The following is a 27,195-nucleotide window of genomic DNA, read 5'->3' as shown; positions in this document are numbered from 1 at the left end:
TTTCCCTAAACTGATACATACTCTTAAATCATCTTTATAGCCTTGCAACAGCTTTGTCTTTTCAATTGCTGAAAAAATGGGTCATTCTCCCAGCTATCTATAAGAATTAGAATGATTAAATTTTGCTTCTCTATGCAGTCTAAAGACTGAATTACCCCAGCCTTTCTTATACTCGCATCTCTTGCATGGATATACGCCCAGAGGTGACTGCCAAACTGACTACAACTCTGCCTGACTCTGGCAATGTTTTAAGTTTGAGGTGTTGAACAGGAGGTGATATAAAACATGCTCATATTGCGAATAACTGTGGTTTAAATCAAAACGTGGAAGAGGTGAGAATTTATTTTCACTCAGCAGATGGGGTATGATTGACACCCCCACACTTGTGCAAAAAAAAAAAAAGAGAGCTGAGGGCTCCCTGAATTATCAAGTGGAATTGAGGGTTGGTACTGGAATTATTTAAGGTCCTTTGGTTTGTCTGAGGGTTGGAGGATTAACCATTAAAGTTTTCAGGAGACATGGGGCAAAGTGGAAAAATTCCTTCCTCTTCTTTCTTTACTAAAATACACCTACAGCAGTGACATCAGACATAGAGTGCCTTTAGATCTGGAGTGGTAGGATGCAGGTTGGTAAGTCTTAGATGAAATATCCATCCATTAAGCAAAACTAGTTTGTTAGGACTATCAGGAATGATGTAGGAACAGCTGACCTGGCCTGAGGGCTGCTCAGCCCTTTCCAAACCTGTGATCAGATTTTTTTTTTAATTTGATCCTGTATTTGTTGAATGGAGCTATCAAATAATTTCAGACAATACTAATTCTAAAAGCCTTTTCAAATACCTTGTTTTCTCTTCCCTTTTAGCCCCCAAAATATTGTTCTTTAGTGTTCTGTCATGTTGTGCAATTTCTAAGTTCTTGTTAGCTTAATTGCACTTATTTTTTAGATTCTCTGTAAGGAGTCTGCAAGAAGAGATGGATTAAATTGTGATTATTCCTCCATAAACAGCATTCTAGTTACAATAGTGACCAATGTTCATCCCCAAAGAAACACCAGGTCACAGTATGGAAAAAGGAAATTGTTTCCCCACTACAATCTGCATAGTTTTTTGTTTGCTTATCTTAGCCACAGGTATATACGTAAGTGATAGGAATATCCCCCTTCAGTGGAGAGCAGATTATTCAGGCAGTTTGTGGTACTTTTGTTCTTTTGAAGGTTGCAGTTCCATCAGCGTATGGGCATCTACTATTTATACCAAAATTAAACTTTGTTTAAGTTTGTACACATCAGTTCATATGCTGAGCTTGTATTTTAGCTTTGTTCCTGTGTTGGCTGTTGGTGTATGGGTTCAGTGTTGGCTGACGGGAGGAAGACGGTGCACAATATTTCCAGTTGAGGGTGCTCGGATCAGTTTTACATTTCTGCTGTTAAACATGAGCTGTATTGCAAACCACAAGAATATTTTCTTCAGAGTTAGTGTGTTTCCCCTTTTTTGCAAAATGCAGATTTTGTTTACAATTTGCTGTATGAGAGATTGAATTAAATGACTGGCTGTGCGTTTAGACTTCCCCCTAAGTATCTTACTAATTCAGCTGTTCTTTATGTTAGATAATGTATGTTGTATTATAATTGAGCAGTGAGTGTTGGATAATTAAGATGGTCATCTGTCGTCATTCTGCATGACCATACTTCTGTATATAATTTTAATTCTGTTACAGAGAACCTGTTAAAATACCCAGTTCTCCACAAATCAGTAAATCATCTCACCCACATACTCAAAAGATAATCTGACATCTTAAATTGACTTATGTAGATCTCCTGCCATCTTTTTCAGTTGTTAGAACCACTAGATTTTACTGAAGTCTCTACAGCTATTTTCACTTTTTACTGTGTTACTGTTATGTCTTGATGGTTTTAAAGGACTGTTGCTATAACAAACATCTCAACATATAAAACTTAATATTGGACACACTTAACATGCAGCCAGCTGAAAAACATTCATGCAATGCTAATTTTTTTCCATCCTGCCAGGAACAGAGAAGGCTAGACATATGGAGATCTAAAAATGATTTTTCTCCAATATTGATTTTGTTCCAAAATCAGTATCTAAGGAGTGACAAAGCTCAGAGTAAAGCAAATCTGCAAGTTCCTTTTGTGTTTTACCTACTGTTACTACTGTATGTGTATCTTGATTATCATGTAGCTTGTCTTCAGTTATTTCTATTTGCTGTCTATTGTGATTTGTATTTGCTTAATACAGTCAATTTTACTGATCTGACATTAATTTTTGATTTATGAGGTATATTCTGCTTTCTGGGAGGGTAGGAAGCAATGAGGCATAGTCCTTTCATGTTGTCTGTGGTGGGTTGACAGCTGCTTTACACACAGAGGAGAAGATGATTTTTAATGGTAGAAGTGAAGATTTGCTTGGTAGTTACTCAGATATTTCAAAGAATTAAGGCTTGCTTGGAAAAAACTTGGCATTAGTTTTATGTTGGTGGATATACTCCCTGTTACCTTGTTACTACGTGGAGTATGACCATAACCCATGAGAACTTCAGTAAATGGCAAGAACATGGTGGAGCTGCCAAGCTGCTGCTTGGAAGTTGCAAGGAAATTCTATTTGTCTTAAATTCATGATTGGCCTTATGTGGTAAGTGTTGCTATTTCATGCAGTATGGCTTGGGTATTTCTACATAGAAAGCATGAATGTGTGCTCCATCTGACTATCATGACCTGATAAATGTAGACCTAATTAATAAATGAGGCCGTATTTGAAGGATAGGGATCAATTTAGCTTATAGCATATCTTTTTAAAGTTGTGACATGCTGATAGGAAATGATAATAGATCATGAAAACCTAGGACCCAATTTATTGCTCACTGTTTGGTATGACAAGTCATTCAATGAATAATGTCATGTCTCTTGCAAATTAGTATTTAGACTTGCAAATTTTTGCTAATGTCTCTTGTCTTGCCATTTGGAGACCTACAAGTTCCAGCAAGACTATACTATTCATGAATAACATGGCATGGAAACTATCTCATATGCCAGAAATATTTTGATGCTTTGATTATTTCTTTTCTGCAACTCTTGAATATCAAAATACTGGGGTTTTTTTTCAGAGAACTGTAAATTGAATTAATTTTACTTATTTGGCTTTGGAAACAGTTAATACCCTTAAAGCAAATCAAAACCAAACTGATAGAATTCCAAAATATGCTTTCTTTTCAGCTGCCCATCAGTGTGTTTTCAGAAGGTGGAAAGCACTCCGGTTTTGCATCTCTACGTTTTGTTTTGTTGTAGATTGTGGATGACGCTTATCCAGGCAAGAGCAATAAATCATACTTCCAGTAAGAATATTATGAGGTCTTTGCACAAAAATGGGTTCTAAAGAGACTATATGCTGAATATTGTAGAAGCAATGGCCTTAAAAATGGTTCCATAGTGTTCTCGAGCTGTTCTCAATCTGCCAAGAAGAAGTGGTATTTTTATTTAAAAATATATTTTGCAATAGTCCTGCTGGTGTTGTCATCCTCATCCGCACAAATTTCAGCTGACAGTTTCAAATCAAATGGTACCCCAGAGACACTTATATTTGTCCATCTGAGGGACAGTAATACACATTCACAGCTGGATTTTACAGTGATATCTGTCTGTCAGAGCATTATTTTCACCACCAGTAACAAAGCAATGCTACAGAGACTCTCTGTCTGTTCTGCATTTTATCAAATGCAGTCTTTCCAAAACACTTTCTTTTGATAAACCTGTGCTCCAGACTGAAGTAAACAAGGCTAAAATTAGCATATCCTTATTCATATATTTGTGCAACATCTGCAGCTACTTTACAGTACATGTTTTCAGGCTAGTGCGGAGTGCATAACTGGCCTAAAACTTGTAGCCAAAGATGCACGATTCCAGTTTGGGAAAGGGCAAACTGGACAAGCATGATGTCACTCCAGATTCTTACAGAACTCTTTGTTACTCCATGTTTCGTTATGCACATCAGTGACAGCGATCACATTAATATATTAGCATTTCTTAGATGTTTGGTCTTTTATCCCTTTTCTAAGTCTTTAAGAGGTATACCTAGATAATGCAGGATAGCTTCATAGCCAGGTAGTCAGTAGACCGTAAAGCCTGGGAATATCTGTGATAAATCATATTAGCTCTTGTAATTTTTGCAGTACCTGTTGCAAAATGACTGAGATTATGGGACTACTGCAGCTTTTTATCATCTTGCTTTTAAGGGAAGATTCTAGTCTTCAATTGTGCATACATATTGTTACATGTTTTTAAAAGTAGCATTCCCAAGTATATACAAATCAGAAAACAAAATATTTTTAAATCTCATTATTTTAAAACTAGATGATTTTCATTACTTCAGTAAGAGAGCATGTCTGATTGTATAGACTGTGTAGCAGATTCACTTATAGCCCAGGGAGAGTTTTGCGTAAGAGACAGCTCTTGCTGTCTGCACTACATTTGGTTTCCACTAAAGATGCACCAACAGTTAAGTACATATAGTAGCAGCATGTATAATATAGGCTGTTGTCAGAGTGAGCGAAGAGTAGCGCAGGCTTTCGTGGGAATAATACTACATAATTTTCATCAACAAAATGTGGGCACTTCAGAAGACCTCAAAAGGCTATCGGGTGTGCACTTTATTGCTGACGCCTGCTCCCATGAGCCCTCTTTCCTGAACAAACTGAAACAGGCATGAGTATGGGGTAAGAGTCTTTTAATGGAAAACTCTGCCTCTTGCTATTGGGGTGTTTGTTGGACAAAGGGGTAAGGGATGGAAAGAAAGAGGGAGAAGTAGATTAGGATGAACTAAATTGCAAGAAAAAATTCAGGCCAAGCTCTCTCGCTTAGGTAGTCCCAAGTATCTTAAGTATGCTTTGGGAAAAAGAGGAGAAAATTGTAGAAAATAACCGGGTTTGGCCCTCTACCAAGATTATTTTTATCTTAAAGTGTTACTGAGGGGGTTTTCTCCTCCAGCTCTTTATTATTTCCTCTACTAAAATATTTGAGTTTTTCTTTGGAAGCAGAGTAATTGATTAGGAAGAGGCAGGAGGGAGATGGCTGTGGTCCCAGAACACAGCCATAGCTGATCATTACACTCCTTAAGAGTACTGAAAGTAAATTTTGTTTGTCACAGGGGTTTACCAAGTACCTTCTCCTAAATCAGTGCAAGACTACCAAATAAAATTCGTCACTAATTACTGCTTCCACCTATCAACATTAGTGTGTACCTTTGAAATTTTACACTTGGGTATTTCCATTAGTTTCCCTTAGTTTATCATCTTAAGATTTAACATTCAGAAGAAATCAGTTGAGCAATAAACTAAACTGATCTTTTTATCCTCAAAATTATTATAGGCAGGAAGCAATTTTAAAATACTTTCAACTATTGAAAAAGCACCACAGAGTTGTTAGAAATGCTCTGAGCAATTAAATGTAAAGTTCTAGGGAGGTGATTAAAAGAACAATTTGTCATTTGAAATGGATATGGCTAATGGGTATGTATTTAAATACTGCTTCCTAAAGCAGTTTCTTACTTTGCTGCATACTTCCAGAGTACAGATGATTTGATCGGAGCCGGTACACTTTGAATGGCACAGCTAGTCTGAAACAATTAGTTCAGAGATGTGATAAAGAGAATCTAATCCATCATCATCCAGCGCAGCTACAGGGGAAGTGAAATTGAGTTCTTTACTCAGCACTGAAAACCAAATGTAGAAAAGCATTTTTTTTACTTTCCCATTAGCATCTGGATTTCCTTTAGAGCACTAAGGAACATTTAACCTGCCAGTTAAGGGGCACTTTCGTATTAGAAGGTTAAGTTCAGTTTGAAACAACACTGGCTAATGGTCAAATCCCCTGTGTGACGGGAGAGCAGGGCTGAAAAGGCAGACAGCAGGCAAGGCCATGCTGCTGAGCTGCTTTTCCAATGGATGTGCTGTTTAGATATCTATTTACCATGAGGGTTTCTGTGGTATTAATAAAGGAATAACACTGCCAGGCTGGAACATCTGTGTTTCCCCAGGATGAGCTTAGAAATGTTTATGTTTTAATTACAGTGCTGGGCTTTGCTTTTGATGCTGCTTTGAAAGACTTAGGAAAACTCTGCAACTTGTCAAGTGCAAAGACAGACCTTCAGTGAGCTGCTCTATATCACCGGAGCTTTGCCACCCTGTGGCAGCCAGTGATAGGTCACAGACCAGTATGTGTGATTACTACTGTGCCTGTTCTGTGGTTGTGGTGTAGGTAGGAGGCAGTAAAGAAAAATACAGTTTATGCTGCAACTATGTGTGAAGAATCACATCTGGTTTTGATTTGGGTTTTTTGGTTTTTTTTTTTAATCACACCAGCTCATTTAAAAATCAGAAAATGGGTGCACTCTGACCATATTCCATTTAAAAATGAAAATTAGGTATTAGCCTGAAGTAGGAACCTTGCAATTTCAGCTAAAATATTTCAATATGCTCATTAAATGCATAGATTGAAATTGCAAGATGTTACATAGGTATCTTGCGTTGCTCTCATTGGTTTGAGCTATTCTGTACGCAGAAGTTAATGCGTGATTACCTGCAGAGCATGCTGAAAATTAATCTTTCATATTTTATCTATAAAGTAATTCACCTTTTATGCCAAAATGATTAATGGTATGTGTTAGTTTCCAATCAGTGTTTCGATTACACTCTGGAATATACAGTGAATTTCTCAGGATTTGTTCATCACTTTTTGTAGCTGGACTTGGGTTCCCGTCATGCTATTTATATTTTGTATGAACAAAAACATCTTCAGCCAGAGAAAAGGAATTACTCTAAAGGGTTTGGGGGCAAATTTCAGAAGCATTTATAAATCTCCAAATCATTTTCCCAAGTTGGGAAAATGTTACAACTATTTTAACCTTGTCTTATGCCTACGGTGCATAAGATTTTTACTTGTAAAACATCCTTTAATGTTTGGAAAAAAAAAAAAAAGTGGTTTATCTTATGGCAGAGATAAAGTATTACCTGTTTTCTTGGCTAAAGTCCAGTTGTAGCTGGTTGTGCTGGCTTGCCAAAGGAAGGATAGACTACTTGAGACGGAGAACTAAGTGGAATAAAGCAGCTAGAGTTTGCCCAAGTAAGAAGTGTAGTTAATGGGATGTTTGAAGATAGTGTATGTAAGATAGAATGTAGTGTGATCCTCTTGAGGATTAGGCTGCAGTGAACTAAAGGTGTTTTATGTCAAGGTTAAGAGCGTTCTTTGGGAGTATAATGCACTTTTACCTCATGCAGATTAATTTCCTATTTTTAAACAATTTGTTGGCACTTTCATAGGGATTCTTTTGCAGACAGACATGCAGACCTGTCTCAGCAGTGTTGACAAATGGAGGGTTTTGTGTATGACAAAACCATACCCGATTGCTTTCTGTCTGTGCCCTGAGAGCTTACTCTTTCCTGAGTGATGCTCATCCACAAAACGAGAGGCTTTTCTCCATTTTCTGTCATTTCATCACAGTTTGAGCTGAAACTGGGCCAAATGATGAGCTAATTGGTTTCTTCCTTAATTATGAAATCTGTTATTATCCTCTCAAAAATCAGTGTTACTTTTCCATTACTTTTAACTCTAAGGTAGATAATTCAGAATTCAAAATAGCTGGTTGTTACCAATTTCCATGTCTTTAATTGCAGTTTCTGTCATTGCTAAATTTTGTCTGATTGCTTTCTTGCACAGTTTTTTAGAAGCCATATACTATGCTATGAGTTAGGCAGAGTGCTGGTTGAAGACACAAAATACTAGGGTATTTCAGCTTCCCCGTGTATCTGTATTACAGAATATAGTAAAACCTGAATAGGAGAACTGTATGAAATAGTTTAGATTTGGATATCAATGTCTGACATGAAACTTATTTAAAGAATAAAACATAAAACCTCTAACTACTTCAGTCAGCTTGATGCATTCAAAATCAAGTGATTTAATTTCTTGCCAGGACTGTTTATGGAAACATCTGCTTTACTAACTGAAACCCAGTCAGTTTTGAACAGAACTTTAAATCTGTTTCAGAAGAATACTGCTCACAGCATTTACTTTTGGTTATTTTATAAATCTAATTTAGATGGAATTATGGGGCTGGCAGATAGTATTAAGCAGGTGTATAGGAGTGATGGTCTGGAACAAAAGGAGCAAGAGATGACCTTCAGAATTTATTTGGTGGATAAATAAACTTTCTTAATTGTCCTCCTCCCTGTCATAGGTTTATATGCCTTTCCCTTGCCCCCGAACTTTTGCTTTGCCAACATCCTGAATTCATTTATAGTTTTGGATTTACATAACTACTCTTGTATCTTAAAATCTGTTTACAAGTAATAAAATTGCCCTGATTCCATCAGCAGTCTCCTACTGATGTGTTGCAGCCTTTCAGAGAATCTTTTCAAAAGCATGGAGATGAGCTTAAGGCCTAACTTCAAACCCAGTTAAATACTCCTGAATATATGGGGCTTAGCCCCTTTTATTACTTTAACAACATCATTTTTTTTCCTTACATAGGAAATGAAGATACGTTTGGGTTTCGTTATGGCTCGTAGGTGGCAGGCAATGACCATGGTAGACCTCAAAGGCCAAGCTGATTTAAGTGTTGAATTCTGTAAAAATTTAAGTTTAAAAATGACAGGCAATTTTATAAGCAATTTTTAATTGAACACTTGGGGGCACAGAGTGCCAGAACAGTATGAACCTGCTGACTGTGTTGTGGCTTGTAGGCTGCACAGTAAATAGTAATCAAATAACGCAAAATAAAGAGGAGAAGCCTAACAAGATGTAGCAAACAAATAAAAATTGAGAAATAACTGTAATTTCCTATACCTTATCCATGTATGGTCACAAAATAAGGAAAAAATGCATTGGAAAGCAAAGGCTTACATCTTTGAGGAAGCCCAGGAGAGACATATTGCTTCCATTTATAACAGAAAATCAACTGAAAGTTGTAATTGACAGAAAGGGAGTGAGTTTATGTCCCTTGAGGTGCCCTAGGATCAGCAACAGGCAAATGGTGTAAACACAATAAATCACAGAACAAGTTGTTTAATATGAATTTTTTTTAGAAAATAAGAATACAATTTTGGAAAGTACAATAAATATAAAATGAGAGAGTGGCCGTGGGGCACTGGTAAAGAAACACCCTACTTCTTTTTTAAGAGAGTTGATGAAAATATATGTTGAATGGGAAATTAGAGTTCCAGGAGTGCTCATTCATAGGCTATTGAAGGATCCAATTAAACTGGAATACACTTTGCATGGCTTTCATAATCATAATGACTGATTTCAATGAGTTTACTCTTGACTTAACCCAATATAATAGGAACAAAATCAAGCTGCTTATTTTCCTCCTGTGTATCCAGATATGTCCATCCCCTTTGAATGTTTGAAGTATGTCTTGAATTATGTCTTTTTTTCTTGGTTTTTTTTTTTTAAGAATAAAATAATAGTTCGAGCTAAGGAAAACAAGTAGTTCAATAAATACCAGAACCAATAAAGCCTGGCTTCCCACACTCTTGTGTCTTACGGATGTCTGAGTTTGATGTAGAGCTGAAATATAAATTTATTTGTTTATTTTAATTACAGTTCCTGAATTGATACCTAACTTGGTCTACAGCCTCTCCCTCAGCCTTGTGCTCACCTTCTTCATCCAGCTGCTCTGTAGAAACGGAATTATGCTTTATTTTCTAGTCTTTTCCATTTAGCAAGACCATATAATCTTTGCTGTCAAAGAGGTCATAGTCCCCTTCAAACTCCTCAGGCGTACTCTATTATTATTATTTATTATTTTATTTTTTCTATTTGAATTGGCTGGTAGATACAGAAAAATGCCAGCTCACAGCCAGAGCAGTGCCCAGATGCCACCTCCCTGCTCCACAGCACTAACTCAGCATGTCCTCTCCATTCGACAGCAAACCATTGACACCTACATCTTGGTATTTGTGTTGTAGGATGGGAGAACACCTTACAAATTTTTTTTGTTGGTGGTGACTGTATGAATATTGTTTGGCTTGTTACGGGACTCGTGTGGTGCATCTCAAAAGTCTTACTGAAGTCACGCTAGATCGTAGGGTTTTACTGTCCACTCTGCTAATTATCTTTCTTTACTTGGCAAATCCTTGTTGGCCTTCCTTATCATAAATTAATTATACCTCTTTTGGTATGCAGGAAGAAACTTTCACTAAAAGCTGCTGTTTTACCTGAGGAGATAGGCTATGAGTCCAGGGGGGTGGATGACTGGTTTTCAACAATAAATATTTCGCAATGTGACAGAAGTTAAACTCTGGAGAAAAGTCCTGACACTGTTAATTGTTCATAAATGCTGCCCCTGTGAAATTCTGTTAATGGAAGGAGTTTAAATATTGATAGAAGAAAATTAAATTCAATTATGATAAGCCATTTTACTTAATGCCCTTTTTGCATTAGCCAGTCCATAAATGTTTTAATAATTTCATTTATTGTATGTTTTTCTTTCATCTGCACAATCTTACCTTGCATTAAATTGTCCTGTTAGCACTTTCCTGGGTGTTGGATTCATACTCAACTCTGAGGGTTATGAAAATGCCTACTCTCCGTTTCGTGACTGCACCCAAATTTATGCACTTTCAAATTAAGCCTGTGCAAAAAGGGATGATCTCCATTTTGTAGGGGCAGTGCAAATGCTACAAGATATTTTAACATGACAACAGGTCGATCAAGCTATAATGGTCTCCAATTAGCACTTGCAGAAGCTGTGGTCTTTTTATAAACTTTCAACTCAGTGACACTTGGGTGAAAAATCGTATCTTGCCTGGAAAACCATTAAAAATTAATTTCCTTTGATTATGTAGGGTATGAATGAGACAAACACATGGCCTCACACGGAAGAGGCTTTTGCCAATTAAAATTGGACACACAGAGCTCAGAGTTCTAATGCAGTTTTTGCCAAATGTTAGTTTATCTTTTGAAGTGTGTTTTTTTTTCCTTTCTAATGACCATAATGAATGGTAGTGAGGGCTACTTTGCCATTGATATACAGAGATTTATTAAATGTCATTTTAATGGATTTCTCTTTTAAAAAGATAGGCTGTGCGTTGAGCCCTACTGGAAATTTATGCTTCTATTGACATTCCTTTCACTTGCATACACCTCCACTGTTCTATCTGCTAAACATCTAGCTTAAGTTGTTAAGTAGCTACTGAATGAATGATGTTTCCATTTTAGCAAAGTTTGGTCTCATTGTTGCTGTCTGCTTTTATTTCTATGCATATTAAAAAGTAGATTAAAAAAATTATCCTTGCATAAAACACCAAATTCCTTTTACCTTTTTCTTCTATTTGAGGAGAGAGAGCTTAAAAAGGGTTTGTTTTGCTAGTTTCTGGTACTTTCTAAAGTTTATTGTCCTCACACATTGGCTCTCTGTACCTGTTTGTTACATAGTACAGTATTGTATATAATAGAGTATTGTAAAATACAGTAATGAAAAAAACCTGATCTTTGAAGAAAAAAAAGTGAAAAACCCTACCAAGACTCTTTACTACTTTTTTTTATTACCAACTAGAATTGTCATTTGCTTGGATCTTCAATGAATATCCATCATTTGTACAAGAGGACAGTCGGCGATTTGTATCTCAGGAGACCGGTCACCTCTACATAGCCAAAGTCGAGCCATCAGATGTGGGAAATTACACCTGCGTTGTAACCAGCACTGTGACCAACAGCCAAGTTCTTGGGTCACCAACTCCTCTAGTGCTGCGCACTGATGGTATATGTGGATATATATGCTTCTGCACTGTGAATAAATTACACATCTAGTTGTTATCTATGAATGTTTTTGTCTCTTACAGTGTAACTTTTCATGCGTTCTCAGAATATTGATTGCTTTATAACAAGATAAAGTACTTTGTGTTGCAAGCTCCTCTTTCTGAAGTCTGACAGTGAGTTCACTGGCAGGTCCCTATGATTGTCTTTATAAATGGAGTATGAGAGAAATAAACTTGATTTTTAATGTGATATGATATTAAAGTGAGAAAAAAGGCCTTTAAAACTAAAAAATACTTTTTTCTTTTGTCTTCTGTAGGTGTGATGGGGGAATACGAACCCAAAATAGAAGTTCAGTTTCCTGAGACGCTTCCTGCAGCTAAAGGCTCAACTGTGAAGCTAGAATGTTTTGCACTAGGAAAGTAAGTTTTTTACTTCATCTATATTGAAAGTTGAAGCACATAAGGGTTCACCTGCACAAGAGATAAGGAGTTCTGGCAGTCACATATAGTCTAAAGACCATATTTTGATCATCATAATTATTGCCTTGGAATAAGAGGGTAGATTCTTGGAGTAATTCTGGATTTTGTTTAGAACTAAAATGTGTATGTTGGCAATGAAGGAATTTACGTTTAATTTCAAATTATTTTGAGTTAATACCAGTGCAGTTTTGCATGTCTCCTTTGACCTAACTCTACTTTCTCTGCGTAGAAGGAGATGAAGTCTGTGAGAATTTTGTCTCTGTTTTACTGTTAAATGTACTTGATGCTGTCATAATATTGTTCTTCCTTTATAGCTGAAGTAAGGATTAAAATGCATTTCTTTTCTGAATGATATTTCACACACAATTGATAGCTTTTCTACTCCACAAATGATCTGAGAACACATTTATGTTACTGTAAATGTATTTACTTACCACTTTGTGGTTTATTTGCAGACAGCTTTGTTAGATGTTCGTAATTGTAAGTGCCAGATTGGTAACTGATCACATGCTATTGCTTTGGTTCCCCAGCTAGGTGAGCGAAGGTTTTGAAATCAGAGAATGGAATGGCTGTTGTAGGATAGGAATTTCAGAAGACTTGCCTTGATTCTCCTTCTGTGGCAGTCACTGGTAAATCTCATCTGTATTCAGGGGAGGCCAGTGCTGAATTAAAAGAAATTGCTGGACATTCGCACATATATTCATGAAAACTTCGGTATCACAAATGACAGCATATGAAACAGAACGGTTTATGCAAATCTGTTGCCGTAGTGTCTGCCCATCTGTCATATGCAGTATGAATACTACTTTTAACACAACTTTTAGTCACTTCTGAGTTGAGTTTAAGTATCTAATTTTGACAATCAAATACTTTATGGAAAGCTGTTTAAAATCCCGTTATTTTCTCTTTAGCCCTGTGCCTCAGATTAACTGGAGAAGAACTGATGGTCTACCATTTCCAAGTAAAATAAAGCTGAGGAAATCCAATGGCATGATTGAAATACCTAATTTCCAGCAGGAGGATGCAGGACTATATGAATGCATTACTGAAAACTCAAGAGGGAAAAACATTGCAAGAGGACGTCTCACTTACTATGGTAGGAAACTTACTTTCTCCCTCTCTCCCACTCTTCTTTACACATGAAATATCAACTGCCCTAGAGTACTTTGGGATTTACAGCTTCTGCAATACTATCAAGCATTTGTGCTTAAAAATCCATGGCATCTCAACTACTCACAGAAAATGAAAACTTTTGCACCAGGTTTTTGTATAACATTTCTAATAAATGCCTAGGCTCAGTAGGGTTGCCAAGTGTAGTGTAGGAAGTGCTTGTGCTTATTTTCCTATGATGGAAAGACTTTCTTTCTAAAGACTTATTGGTCCATTGGTGAACCCTTAGATGCTTCAGTCTCTTGGATTTATTTGAGGGATCATTTAGGCCTCACATTTACAGGAAGTACAAATTTTTCTTGCTTTAGCAAAAGGTAACTAATAGATATTCTCAATCCTTTGCTTTCAAAATGCCAATTTTATTTTAAAATTAGTAAATAAATGAGAGAATACAATCTAGCATAGAAAATTAAATAATAAGAAATTTAATAACTGGAAAAAAGACAGAGTCTCTTGTGCATTTAAGGCTATAACGTGAAACGAGTATCAGCAAAGCACATTGGTAGTGTTTTACAGCTAGAGTGATTTGCAGCAAAGTGGTAATTGACAATTTTTGTTAAAGCCAGATCTCAGCAAATACAATTTTCTTTAGGTAAATGGTAATTTTAAGAGTGTTTGAGACTGTGCTTTGAAATGTTATCCTCATGTAGGAATATTTGAGCAAAGAGATGGTTTTTATCTTGTGTAAAAAGGCACAGAGCATAGCTACTGTGCAACTTTGAGCAAATGTGCTTGTGTATGGGAAGCTGCTGTGTATAGGAAGCTGCTGTTTCCTAGAACACAGAGTGCTACAATGTAGTTATTATCAATAAAGGTTTTAGTTTAAGGCACAGCAGATGTTATAAGGAGAAAGGAAAAGACTTCTCCCCCCTCCCGACTTCCCAATTAATAGACTGAATCAGTGCTCCATCATTGGAAACGCTGAAGGGGTCTTTGAGTAACCTGAATTTTTAATATACTACTTGCAATTACCACTGTTTAAGAAATCCTGTTAATAACATAGGGCGAAAGATCTAAGATGCTTCATCTGCCACTGTCATCTGTCATTCCAAACTTGGCACCGTGCATTTGATTTTATAAAATGACTTCTATTCACTACGTGAAAGTTTCAAACAAGTTGTGGTTTGTATCTCAGTTTGGCTTAGTATTTCTACCCAAGTTTTAAATCAGAGCAGTTGTAAGACACATCAGTGTTAACTACATGCAAAATAGAGTAGGTTTGTTCATTAGTCCTTGGGATGTAATTGTGATAGTGCACAAGCTGGAGATATTTGACCTGCTTCCCAAGTTCTGTTTGCTTAATAAAGGAGCTGAAATAAAGGACGTTGCTAATCACTAAAAGCAGCAAGTTGCAGTTTTGTGACAGTGTGAACATTTTCATTACAAATCCAGAAAAGGAATTGAACCCTCCAATAGAGTTCATATTCCAGTATAAATGTCTACCCATATTAGATTCATCCCTTACATGGATGTGTATCCTAAAAAGAATAATGAGATCTGTAATGGCATTAATGGCACTCCAACTGTTTCATTTCATTTGTTCTGCTTAATGAAACCCATTCTGCAGAATTAAGTAGATTTAAGTAATCTTTCTTATTTTGTTACTTGCTTTGTTGTTGCAGATAAAATGCCAACAAGTCAGTATTCAGGATAGGATCATTTTAACACTTTTTGATAATTTGGAGGATTTTAATTCCGTTTGTAGATTAATAATGTATGACTGAAGTTAGTATCTTCTGATGGCTTGCGCTGCGCCTCATATCAAAGCTCAGAAATCTGTCTGGTAAAGAAATTTAACCATATGCCACTCAGTCTTCCAATAAAAGATCAATATTTAAGGAAGTTGTTCTAAAAGCAGATGAGAATTTGGGGAAACTAATGCAATATACTGAAGACTTAAACTAAAAAATATCCATCTGCCAGATTTTTTTGCCCCCCAGCCACTGGCAAAGATGACACAAATCTGTGTGGTAATGTTAGTGGCTGTTGGCTGCTGTTAAAACACTTTATTGGTAGAAGTGTAAGACATGTCTGCTAATCATATACAGAAAAATACACGCTTTGCAAATGGACAAATGGCTTTTTATTTCAACAGTGATATTATTTATTTTTTTTCTCTCCTCAGTAGAGCAAAGCAAGTTTCTGGCTTTACCCAAAAAAGAGGCAAGAATTGGGGTTAACATTTTCCAAGTTGTCATAGTGAAATAATGTGAAAAATAAATCAGGGAGAGAGGAAATAGACAAAAATTTTCCATGTGACTGAAAAATAGAATGTTTTCCTTTCTTTACTGGTTTTAAAGATTCTTTGTAGATGAAGCATAAAGCTAGTCCTAAACAAAAGCTTGAAACATTTCATTGCTCTGCTGTGAAGCAAAACATTCTTATTTTCTTGATCAGTTTTATGAGCTGAAGCTGTAAAATTTGAAATATGAAAATTGGGTTTTTCAGGCCATAAATTGTTTGATTAAAAGAAAAAAAACAAAACCCACTTATCTTTTCTATGGTATCCCGGCTTTTCTTCCAATAATGAGTTACAGTCTTGAAACCACAAATCACTTGAATGTAGGCTCAACTTTATTCATGACCATTGGAATTTTCTCAAGAATATGTATAAATATGTTTGGTTTAGAAATTCTGTGCACAGCTGTAACTCTCCTCATCAAAATAAAATGAGTTGTGTGGGTTTTTTTTTTTAATTTATTGTGGGTTTTAAATATAACTCTCAACCCACAGTTGAAGGCTACAATTAAAGTATATACTCTAAAACAGATATTCTGGGTTCTTTCAAAACATAACTAATAGACTATTAATCTTTTCTTTGTTCTTATGAAGCATTTTGACAAGAAAAGCTCAACATCAAATGTTCAGGTTTTTGTCCTTTGTACAGTTCCAACATTTGGTTAATGCCAGTTTTCCCCTCAGGGGAGTTCAGAATGTGCTAAAAATTGGACAAATCATCAAACTTTGGTATAATATAAAACCTGAGTATATAAATAATGTGTTTTCACTTTATTACTATATTCTATTGTTATTGCTAGTAGCCCTTTCCATAAAGAGATAACAGAAGAAGAAAGAATCCATGGGCATGTTTCATGTCTCTGAGAAGAGATAGAACAATTACATTTTTGTGTTTTAAGATGCAATTAAACATGTAACATGCTAGAGATATGTGAGGCAATTAATTTAAAGTATAATTGAAGAGAAGACATTCTTAATTAGTATGTGCTGGTTTAATGGAACTCATTCTTGACACTGCCAAGGTAAAATGTTTAACAGGGAGAAAAGAGTTCTGCTGCTGTGGTCTGTGATAGCAGAGGCAAACCCCCAGTAATACGTAGTTTTTTAAATATGTCATAAAATCCTTGTATATTTTGGTAATAATGTACTGAAACTACATTATTCATGTATGTGGAAGATCCTCACTGTTTCAAGTCTGATAACCCAGCTTCATTTTATTCACGGGTATGTCCTCAAAACATTAACTGCAAGGCTGTAAATGACTAAATAATATTAAGGAGTTGCTGTGTTTGATCAATATACATTTTACTTGTCGATTCTGTCTAATAATTTAATTGCCTTGCTACAGAGACAAATATTACAGATTTTTTTACATACTAAAACTTTCCAAATGATGTAGCAATTACCTGTTCCTTGAGACCATTTATTTTTGAGTTGAATACACATAATGTATTAGGGATATTATCATCAGGGATATTTTAGATGCTTCTCTAGGCACAGTTTTATTAGAAAACTGTAATTCATTCTTAAAGTCATTTGGAATTTGAAGATAAATTTCATCAATGTTGTAGGCATCAGTATGAGTGTCATAGCCTGACTTTTAGATATGCTACATAGAAAAGGGAAGGTTAAATTTTCTTGTTGTTTTGGGGTTTTTTTTTCCCAGTATGCTTCATAGCTGCTTTCTCTTGAACTATGGAAAGTTCCTATTGACTCTGATTTATTGCCCAACTGCTGAGCTATCCAAGGTATTTTCAAAGGAGATTTCCAGTCCAGTTTTCATACTGTAAATTTCAAAGTAAAAGGTATGTGCATAAGCAGACTGCATCTTAAGTGCAAGCCTCAATTAGGGACTATTCTGGAACAGCTTCCTGTAGTCCTCTGCCTGGAGGCAGAGGCATGGCAGACCTCACTACTCTCTGTGAGAGCACAGTGCCTAGACAAAAGTCAAGGGCCTGAAGCTCTGCCTTTCCTTCGTGCTGTTCTATGGCTTACAGAATTAAAAGATTTTTATTGGACTTTCATACTGTGAAGGAAATAATATATAAAAACATGCTTTGATGTGCATTGTGCATTTAGATCTTGACGTCAACTCTTTCAGCTGCTTCCAAGAGCTTCATCATGTATTGCAGTTGGTCCTTATTCACATCAACCCCCTCAAACAGTCATTGCAAAGGGTTTCTTAAAAGTCTGAGAAAATGGTGCTTCCTTACGACCTACAGGGATGCCCTAGAGCGCAGTGAAGCAACATTTGTTTTCTTCAGGAAGACCTGCCTGGCCTAATTAGCTGGAAGAAGAGGGTGATCATAGCCACCAAAAAAAAAAGATGACTGAATCTTCTCACTGGGATAAGTTTTACAAAGTTACATAGTTGTATCGCTTCTTGCCTGTGGGACCATGAGTATTGCAAGGAATATATTAGGCAAAAGCAACTGAAGCAAAATACTGGCTAGTGCTTTTCCAAGTGACTGACCATGAGGCTGACGGCTAACCTCCTTTAGAAAATCAGTTACCTTACAAGTATTTCATCCTGAGGGAACTCTATATGAATCTTTCATGAAGATCGTACAGCAAGTTCCTAAGAATTCTTAATATTATCATACAATATGGATTCCTGTCACAGTCTTGGATCCTGCACTACAAACTCCATTAACATCACCTTGCAACCTCTTAACTTACAGGGCATCATCTTTTTTTCATCTCAATGAAAATATATTGCCTGCTTCCATATTCCTTGCTTAAGGAGGAAGAAGTGGTGTCTCCTCAGGAAGATCTAAGTTACACATCAACCCAACATAGTCGCTCAATGAGAGAATGAGGCTTTCTTACCAAGTCATTAGTCTTTCAGGAGCACAGATGTGGCAGTGGTGGTGGAACCGGATGTTCTAAGCAAACGTGCCTAACAGTGCCTAGACCTCAAGAGGATTAAAGCTGCATATTCAGAATCATTTAGGTGCAGTCAGACAGAGCTCAATAAAAAGAACGTAGCTGGGTGTGGAATGTCCTGCTTATGTTTTGAGAGAGTGTATAGATCTACTAATAAATGACCTGTCTGTACTTTTCTCAGCTGCTGGAACTTGGACCATCTTTACCTTGGCCAAGATTCAGAGCATTCAGTGCAATATTCCCATCTGGATTTGCCCTTGTTTAGCTGCCTTTTCAATTTTGAAGTGGTTGGTTGAATTGTTCTTTTTCAAAGAGTTTCTAATGCTTTCACAGCCTTTTTTAAAGACTTTGAGATGTGGCAGATTGGAAAGGGTATTTTTCTTCCTGCTGAAATTCCTTCATCAGTAATTTGAAGAGAGAAAAAGCCTTCCTCAAGAAAATCGCTAAAGTCTACATCATCACTCTTGTGATCGAACAAGCACCATACATTTCTCACACTGTGGCTTAGAATCTCTGTTCTTTTAATTTCTGCTTTGAGTGGTTGTCTTTCCCACACTTTCCATTTATCATATGTACCATGGAGACTTTGGAAACCCTCCTATGGAGATTGACATGAAGAGTCCTAAAATGAAGATCTGTGGTGTAGACAATGTTTTTCTTATTAATGGAATTGAATCCAAGATCTAGAACTTGAAAATAGACTGTATTTAACCTACTTCCAAGTGAAGACAGACAGCAGATGTGAAATATTGCACATGTATGGTTTCATCTATAATTCAAGCACTGTTTCTTGCTGCATAAATATTTAGGTATGCAAAGTGCCAGCAGCATGCCAACATGGAGTCCTGAGCTTTCGTCCCCCTGGCACATGTGGGGCAAATGGCAGTGTGAGATAAAGAAATGGCTCTTTCTTGAACTCCAGTGCTGTAACATCAACTTTCAAGATTGGACCAGAATTGATATCAGTAAGATACCACATTTGTCTGACACAAAGATCAGGTTATCCAGTCTTTTAGAGCTGACCTTGATAAAGAGATGATCATCCCCAAAATCAGTGGAAGGCATTAACCCTTACGAGGTATGAGAGACATACAAAACAAAAGAACAGAGGGTTTCGCTGTCAGCAAATATTGGTTGAATTCCAAAACCTCCTAGATGGGTATCTTAATGAATACATTTTAGTAAGTTCTTCTATAAGAAGATAATCCTAAGTATGTATACATAAATCGCAAGTAGCATTAATCCTTGATGTCATAAAAGTACAATACTGTACATGATGATGTTGAAATCTTAGCGCTGCTTTGCAGAATACATGATGGAGAGAGAATTTGTATACTAGAAAAGAATGAATCTTTTTTGATGAAATTAATACAAGCCCCCATCCCAATGTTGGTCTGCTTGTCTTGCACCTATAGTGATGGAACAGGTTCAGCTCTCGGCTGTGCTGCAGAATTCCCTTGTGTCCATAGGCAAGTCATTATTTTCCCTGATACGAAGTAACTGCTGGCGTAACTCTATTGTAGTAGGAAGTTCAACATGAATTGATCTGACCTTCTGTGCTTCCAGAATTCATCTATTAAATAATATTTTTTGCTAATGTACCACCAGTTATTCCCCCCCGCCACACACACACACAGCTGTTTTGATATGCGTGTTCAGAGATTTTCCTAAATTACCAGTTTAGGAAAATCCTTAAGGTAATCAAATTGACTCTGGAAAATTCTTTTGCCCCTACCTATGTATTTTCAACCAAGTTTCATTCTACTTGTTATCTGTTTTCTCCATATGCAATGTACATTTTCTTGGAGAAATAACATATATAGATATTATATATCTATATATAATATAGATGTAATATATATAATTCTTGGTAAATTGAATAAATTCAAAGGAAATTCACACAAATTAGCTACAAAACTGTGTTGTGCTATTTTGTGAAATAGCGCTAAAGGAATACTCTTGTCTTCCATGCAGTGATGTCTGTTTGCCAAATGACCTTTTTTTTTTTCCCCTACCCTGTGAAAGCTGTAACAGATGTTTTAAACTCTATCTTTATAGTTTTAATTGTATTTTAGGTAATTCTGAAGGCTGTGTGCTATTAGGAGATCAAAATTTTGTATGAAAATTAGTGATTTTAATGGACTTTTTAAGGGCCATATTCAGGTTTGCATCACTGAAACGCCATGATAAAACTAATGCTTTCTAGAACAGTTTCATATAGCCATGTATTCATCCAGTTAAGTACTGACTAGCATTAGAAAACAATTTAAATGGTATTTAGACCTAAGACTGACATGCCATTAATTTTTTTTTAGGACTTAAAGGATTCTCTTCAGCATTAATTTGATGATTTAGCTACATCAATTATCTAATTCGAGTATCACCACTAATTTCTTTATCTTACATTTACCTCACTTTCAAAGTTGTGTTTTTTAATCATTAGTGATTTTAATACTGGTTTCACTACTTCAGCTTTAGTGATTTGTAATCTTAGTTTTCTCTTGGTTTACTGCTTGTAATAAAAATGTGTAAAAGGAACAGAGTAATTTGTTTCATTAGGTGACTTGAAGCAGAACCGGTGAGAATGTCTGTTGGTATTAACCAGTCTACACAGCAAGCTGACGATTGCCATGCAAATTAAGCCTTTGATTTTCATACGGAACAATAGCTTGTTAAGGTCTTTGTTGGTGATGATGTGTATTTCATCTGCAGCAAAACCTCACTGGATCCAGACAATAAAAGATACTGAAGTTGCTGTAGAGGACACCTTATACTGGGACTGCAGAGCAAGTGGGAAGCCCAAACCATCATATAGATGGCTGAAGAATGGAGACCAACTGTCAATAGAGGTAACATTGCGTTTTGAAAACATGATGCTATGTAAAATTAACAATACTTCATATGAGAATTTGTAGAGGTCCACGTAAGTAGTCAAATTGCTGGTTTTTGTATGTTTGTTAAGAGCATCCAGATTGAAACATCAAAAATTGCAATACCAGAAGCACAAAACCAAATTATGCTGGGAAAAAATATCGCAGCAGATTCAAAAAGGATGATAGAAGCATCAAAATAAGTATGTAGGGAAAGACTGAAGAGGGAAGTTTAACTGAAGTTATATGTTAAGAACCATGAATAATTCTCGATAGAGAACTTAAATGATTTTATTATACTTACTGTTGGTGTTTCATTAAAGGTAATGTGAAAACATATTCAAACTTTTTGATGAAAAAAGGCAAATATCCCAAAAATTCATAGGGTCACAATTACTTGATAAGAGAGTGAAATCTAAACTTCAATGTAGCACAGGTTAGTTTTTTTTAATACAATTGTTAAAGTAAATTAATAGAGAATAATGCAGGTCGTGATAGGGAAAAGATGTTGTACTTAGAAGATGAGATACTTGGTCTCCCAAACCAGAAATGCAGAAAAGCATCTGATACCCATATTGATTTTAAATCTGCCTAGTTCAGGTTATCAGGAATATAAACTATGGGTAGTAGCCCATCACAGGAAGGCATTTTGCCCTTCGCCAATGCATTGTCCTCAGCATTGGCACTCACAGGTGAAGAAGAAAGAGCAACTGCTCCAGTGAATTTAGTGGATGGCTATGATAAATGATCTAAGCACTGAAAAACGTTTCCTATCAGGATGTTATACTTAGATGCTCACTAAAAAGGAATGGTAGTGTTTTGCAGACAGGTAAAATAAGGGGATACAAAATCTCATCTCGGTGATGAGCATTAAGAGCGTTGTTAGGCTATCACTGAAGTAATGTGCTTTTCTACCCTGGTAAGTACAAAAATAGCTTCTCTTGTTCAGTCTTCCCATTTCTCCACTTCCTGAGTATTGCTGTTCAGGTTTTTGGCATGGTGTCAGGGCATTAGCGTGGCTTACTCTGGAAATACTTAAGGACCATAAACTGTAGAACTAACTCTTTGAAAGCTGGCATTGAGGAGACATCAGAGAGGAGTTCTCTGTGTATAGTGATCAGTTTTCTTAAGCTCCTTGAGTGCAATAATCCTTCATGCTGTGTCTCCTCCACTGAAATCTGCTGAGGTTGTTCTGATTAGCTGTCCTTCTCCATAAACAAATCTTTGGTAAGGAATTAAAAGAGGAGCAGCTTGGGATGCTAGAGAGAGGATCAGGACATGGAGACTCAGGCTTGTTCCTCTTTGGGATTGTTTTGTATGTTGTCTAACTGGCTGAGCACCTTGCACTAGACTGGGAAGGGACCAGTCAGGGAAGGAGCTGAGCTGTCCTTGCTACCCATAGGTAGTGGAGCCACTCTGCTGTGGAGTCAGGTGTAAGTAAATGCCCTTAAGAAAAGGCAGAAAGTGAGTATCATCGCGTTAGGCCTGGTAAACCATGTCCAGATCCACAAAAAAAAAAATAAAAAATCAGAAAATGCATTTGAGCAAATAATTTGTTCTTTTGTCAGTTATTGTTTCTCCGTTTTTTCCCAAAGAAACATCTCCTTTGGTTTTGTCTTTGTCATTGGTTCCTTTTCTCACCATTTCCTTTGACGCCATCCTCAAATTAGTCACTTCTTACTGTAATTCATACAGCTTCCCAAGAATAAACAAGGTGAGAAGATCCCTGTAACTTCAGTTGCTTTGTCGGCTCTAAAGCACTCAAATATGTGTTTAATGAGTGTTGGAATTTTTTCTGCATAGTATTACAGAGAGCTCATTAGCAAATGGCATGTGTGAAATCTCTAAATAGTACGAAATGCCAGTGCCATCTGTATAGTTTGGATGCACTGGTCTGTCATGAGGAGCCTAGTTTAATTTTTGTCCATATTTCTGGGGAAATACAAGGCTATTTGCAATTACAGAGCCTCTGTGAAACTGAGCAAGTTTGAAGAATCGATTTCATACTGTGTTGCCAAGTCTCCATATCTGATCACCGTTTCCATACCATGATGCAGTCATGTCACTTATTTTAGAACCGTTCTCATGATTAGGCTGTTACATTTACCCCACATTTTGTATTTATGCTGTCCTATTTATGTTTCTTACTTATTTTAAATTTTCCACAGGAAATATATCATCAATAAAGATATTTTTCTTAATATTCAGGGAAGGATCCAAATTGAAAATGGTGCACTTACAATATCAAATCTAAATCTGACAGATTCTGGCAGATACCAGTGCATAGCTGAAAATAAACATGGTGTCATCTATTCAAGTGCAGAGCTCAGGGTTGTAGGTAAGATTTTCCTTTCTCACTAACACACAAGCCTCATTCTCCCACTCCACACCCCCTCCGCCTGCCTCATATTCCACCTCATCATGATCTCAAATTTAACTCACTCAGATGCTGTCACTGAAATAAACATTTTTGTCAATCTAGTATCTTTATCTGCAGTGCCAAGGAGTTGACTCATCTGCTTCCAGAGGATTTGCAGTCCAATCATTCATTGCTTTAAAACAGAACACAGCTAAATTATTCATTAGGGGAAGAGCAGAGATGGGGGCTTGGACACGGGCCTGAAGATTAAAACCACTTGCATGGTCTGGAGGCCGCCCTGGCTCCACACATCAGTCAGCTGCACTCACCTCCTGCACCGCAGCTCCAGTGCTTGCTCCCAGGGCAGCCACGTCATTTAAAAGCAATAGGCTGCTCTTGCGTGCGGCCTTTCTTAATCGAGGGGACAAGGGGTTGTTGCTCAGTCACTCAAATGGTGTGTGCTTCAGTCTAAAATAGTGACAGTCATTGGAGGGAAACACTGAACTTGGGACTGCCTTATGCGCTCGTTCATATGCTTGTGCGATTTCTGCCTCCGACATAGACTGCTTTCAAACCTAAGCCTGTAAGAGCAGTGTGTTTTGGAGACATGGGTTATTTCCTTTCTGGCATTAAGGTTGCAGTCGATCAGCAGACCGATTCCTCAGCCTCGTTCTCCTAAAGTACTGCATTTCCTTTAGAAGTTCATTGTTAGTATAGGTAGAAGCCATGTGCCTTTTCCTAACTGTTAGTTAATGTAAACTATACGCACTCAGAATGAGCTGTGCTGTCATTTTATGTCATTTAACCTACCTGATCTGACATGCATTCTCACATGAAACTAGAAGCCAACCAGTACCTTGAGTTTTGATGGGACTGCTGGTGTTAAACTGTCCTCCCTGGGCTTACATAATTCAGGTATGCTCATTTTCGGCGAAGTGTAATGTTAGGCACATGCTTAATGCTTGTTGGGTTCACTGAGCTCAGCTGAAGTCGATGTGATGATTTGTGCAGGCTTTGTTAGGTGACATACGCTGCATAACTGAGACCTTTACTTTTGTACCAGTATGAAGAGGAGAAATGCATAATTCTCCAATAAAAGGTCTGTTCTGAGCTGACTAATTCATGTTTTTAATTATGGTTGGAATCTGAGAAGTGTCACATAAGATCTAAATAGTAGTAGCATTAATATAATTAAAGATGCTTTATTTCACTATTACTATACCTTCTCTTTTTAGCTTCTGCTCCAGATTTTTCCAGGAATCCAATGAAGAAACTGATCCAGGTTCAAATAGGCAGCACAGTTGATTTTGAATGCAAACCCAGAGCTTTCCCTAAGGCCAAAAGTTCCTGGAAGAAGGGAGGTGAGCAGCTACACGAAAATGAAAGGTATCAAGTTACATTGGTTTATTCGTTTTAATCTTACAAAAAGCTTGTTTCTGTCTCTTAGTGCAGTAATGTTATGTGTAGATTGAAGTAGTTGTAAAGTCTCTCTGAAGGCTGTCAAGCTGGTGGAGTTGTTTGGTTTTTAATTGCCATTGTACGTGAGCACTGAGAGTGCATGCATGTTGCTTTCCTTAAGATCAAGGGACAGATTTTATTTTCAGGGTTTTCTTAGAATATCTTGAATAAAGGGAGCTAGACAGTTAAGAGCAATGGAATGAAGGGAAAATTGAAAGCGTGGGAGTCAATGACTGCCAGATCAAGTAGGAAGGGTGCATTATTATCTGGCACAGGTCAGTTATTGCCCCATATTATGATTTTAGAGTGTATACTTGGAGCATCTTGTACTTAGGCAGTTCTTTGCCAAGCATCTCATATTACAAAACCTTTAGAAGTTTTCTCTAAAGTATGTCTTATCTGCAGTCATTAAGCCATAAATAGATTTTGTTTATTCCAAATTAATCTGGAGTAGCTTTTACTGATAGCGGACTATAGTCCCCAGGGTCTCCATGTAGAGAGGATGGAAACCATAGTTGCCTTCCTGTATGTTCCTCTGTGTTGAAAAGCTGGCCTAAGACATCTGCATCTCCCAGTGGATGAACTTTTATCATCCTCCAGAAAAGGATTAGACATTTAACCATGGTTTAAATGAACTTAGAATCATAGAATCATAGAATAGTTAGGGTTGGAAAGGACCTTAAGATCATCTAGTTCCAACCCCCCGGCCATGAGCAGGGACACACATACTAAACAATGTCACCCAAGGCTCTGTCCAGCCTGGCCTTGAACACCTCCAGGGTACTTGATGCTAGTTTAACTCATCAAAACCAGAAGACATATCAAAATGTGCTGCAACCTAGATAAACCCCTTAAAGAGTTCTTTGAATGTTTTATGTATGTATATGATTTTTAACTGATCTATAATACTGGAGAGTTGCTGTTTGTTGGCTGTAGTGGCTCTTGTGGTCCTGGCTCAATTACCTGTCTGGACACAGATTAATACAAGGGATTTTAAGATCATGTGGAGGAGCAGTGTTTCATCTGTAAACAAATCCACCTTTATTCCTAGATGTTTCTAGATTTACCAAGACTAGAAAAAGACAAAAAGATGCTGAAAACTTTAACTTCTCTGAAAGACATTCCAGTATAATTCTCTTAAAAACCACCAGCTTCAGCATCTTTAATTGTGAACTGATGTAAAATTAAAAGGAGGAAAAAAGAAAAGAGGAGATACAATTCCTCATAAAATTTTGCATGATTTGTAGAAGTATCAGTTACTGGTTTTATCTTCCCTACAGTCTGAATTAAGTATTTTTATTTCATTTTGTGTTGGAGTTTGAAATGCTGTGTTGTTGAAATTAATGCATTTACTTACCAGTACTTCAGTGGGAGCTTTTTTCCCCCCATCTTGTTACTTAATCTGCTTTAATTTAGTTTGAATTTGATTGATACATAAAAGGCAGTTTTGCCCCACTTTTCCACTGCTCCTTTGTACTGAAGTGTTATGAACTGGAAAGCAATGTGTTTGTGTTTATTATCATATCAATAAGGATCTAAAATATTTGGCTTCTGCTGAATAATCTGTCAAATAAAAAGGCAGTGATTACTTAGTTTGATTATTTGTTATTTTAGTAATAAGTCAGTGTCAATGGCATATTCTGGCCTTTGGCGGTGTTTGTGGTTGCACTGCACCAACAATGCAATTTAACAGGATTTTGGAATAATGTAGTATTATATGAACCTATAGATAGGTCCCTGCTCTGTAACCCAGTGGATATGGACAGTGAATGCAGAATAGCTTGAATACGCTAACATTACAGATACTGAAGTTGATAAATCTTGGATTGGCATCCTGGAGCACCACTTGCTCTCAAGTCCCAAATAATACTTGTTTCAATATCTGTAAATATGAACATTTGGTGCAGGTTGTGACAATAGTAAAACAATTTACCAGTATGAGAAGTACATGCGCTCATTTCACAGT

General features: G+C 36.8%; 1 protein-coding gene across 1 annotated transcript in view; it reads left to right on the top strand.

Moving 5' to 3' along the window:
• CNTN3 (contactin 3 (plasmacytoma associated)) overlaps window positions 1–27,195 on the top strand; it is a gene marked incomplete at both ends in the record, with an annotated part of 45,761 nt that overhangs the window by 4,223 nt on the left and 14,343 nt on the right. The window contains 6 exons of the mRNA XM_010020867.1: window positions 11,567–11,770; window positions 12,086–12,188; window positions 13,160–13,344; window positions 21,255–21,391; window positions 23,621–23,750; window positions 25,007–25,157. Of these exons, the coding sequence (XP_010019169.1) occupies window positions 11,567–11,770; window positions 12,086–12,188; window positions 13,160–13,344; window positions 21,255–21,391; window positions 23,621–23,750; window positions 25,007–25,157 (910 nt within the window). The remainder of the gene's footprint in view (window positions 1–11,566; window positions 11,771–12,085; window positions 12,189–13,159; window positions 13,345–21,254; window positions 21,392–23,620; window positions 23,751–25,006; window positions 25,158–27,195) is intronic.

This window comes from Nestor notabilis, unplaced genomic scaffold, assembly GCF_000696875.1.
Source record: "Nestor notabilis isolate BGI_N333 unplaced genomic scaffold, ASM69687v1 scaffold5508, whole genome shotgun sequence".
In the NCBI taxonomy this organism is placed as follows: Eukaryota; Metazoa; Chordata; class Aves; order Psittaciformes; family Psittacidae; genus Nestor; species Nestor notabilis.
This window is presented reverse-complemented; position numbering and strand designations above follow the sequence as displayed.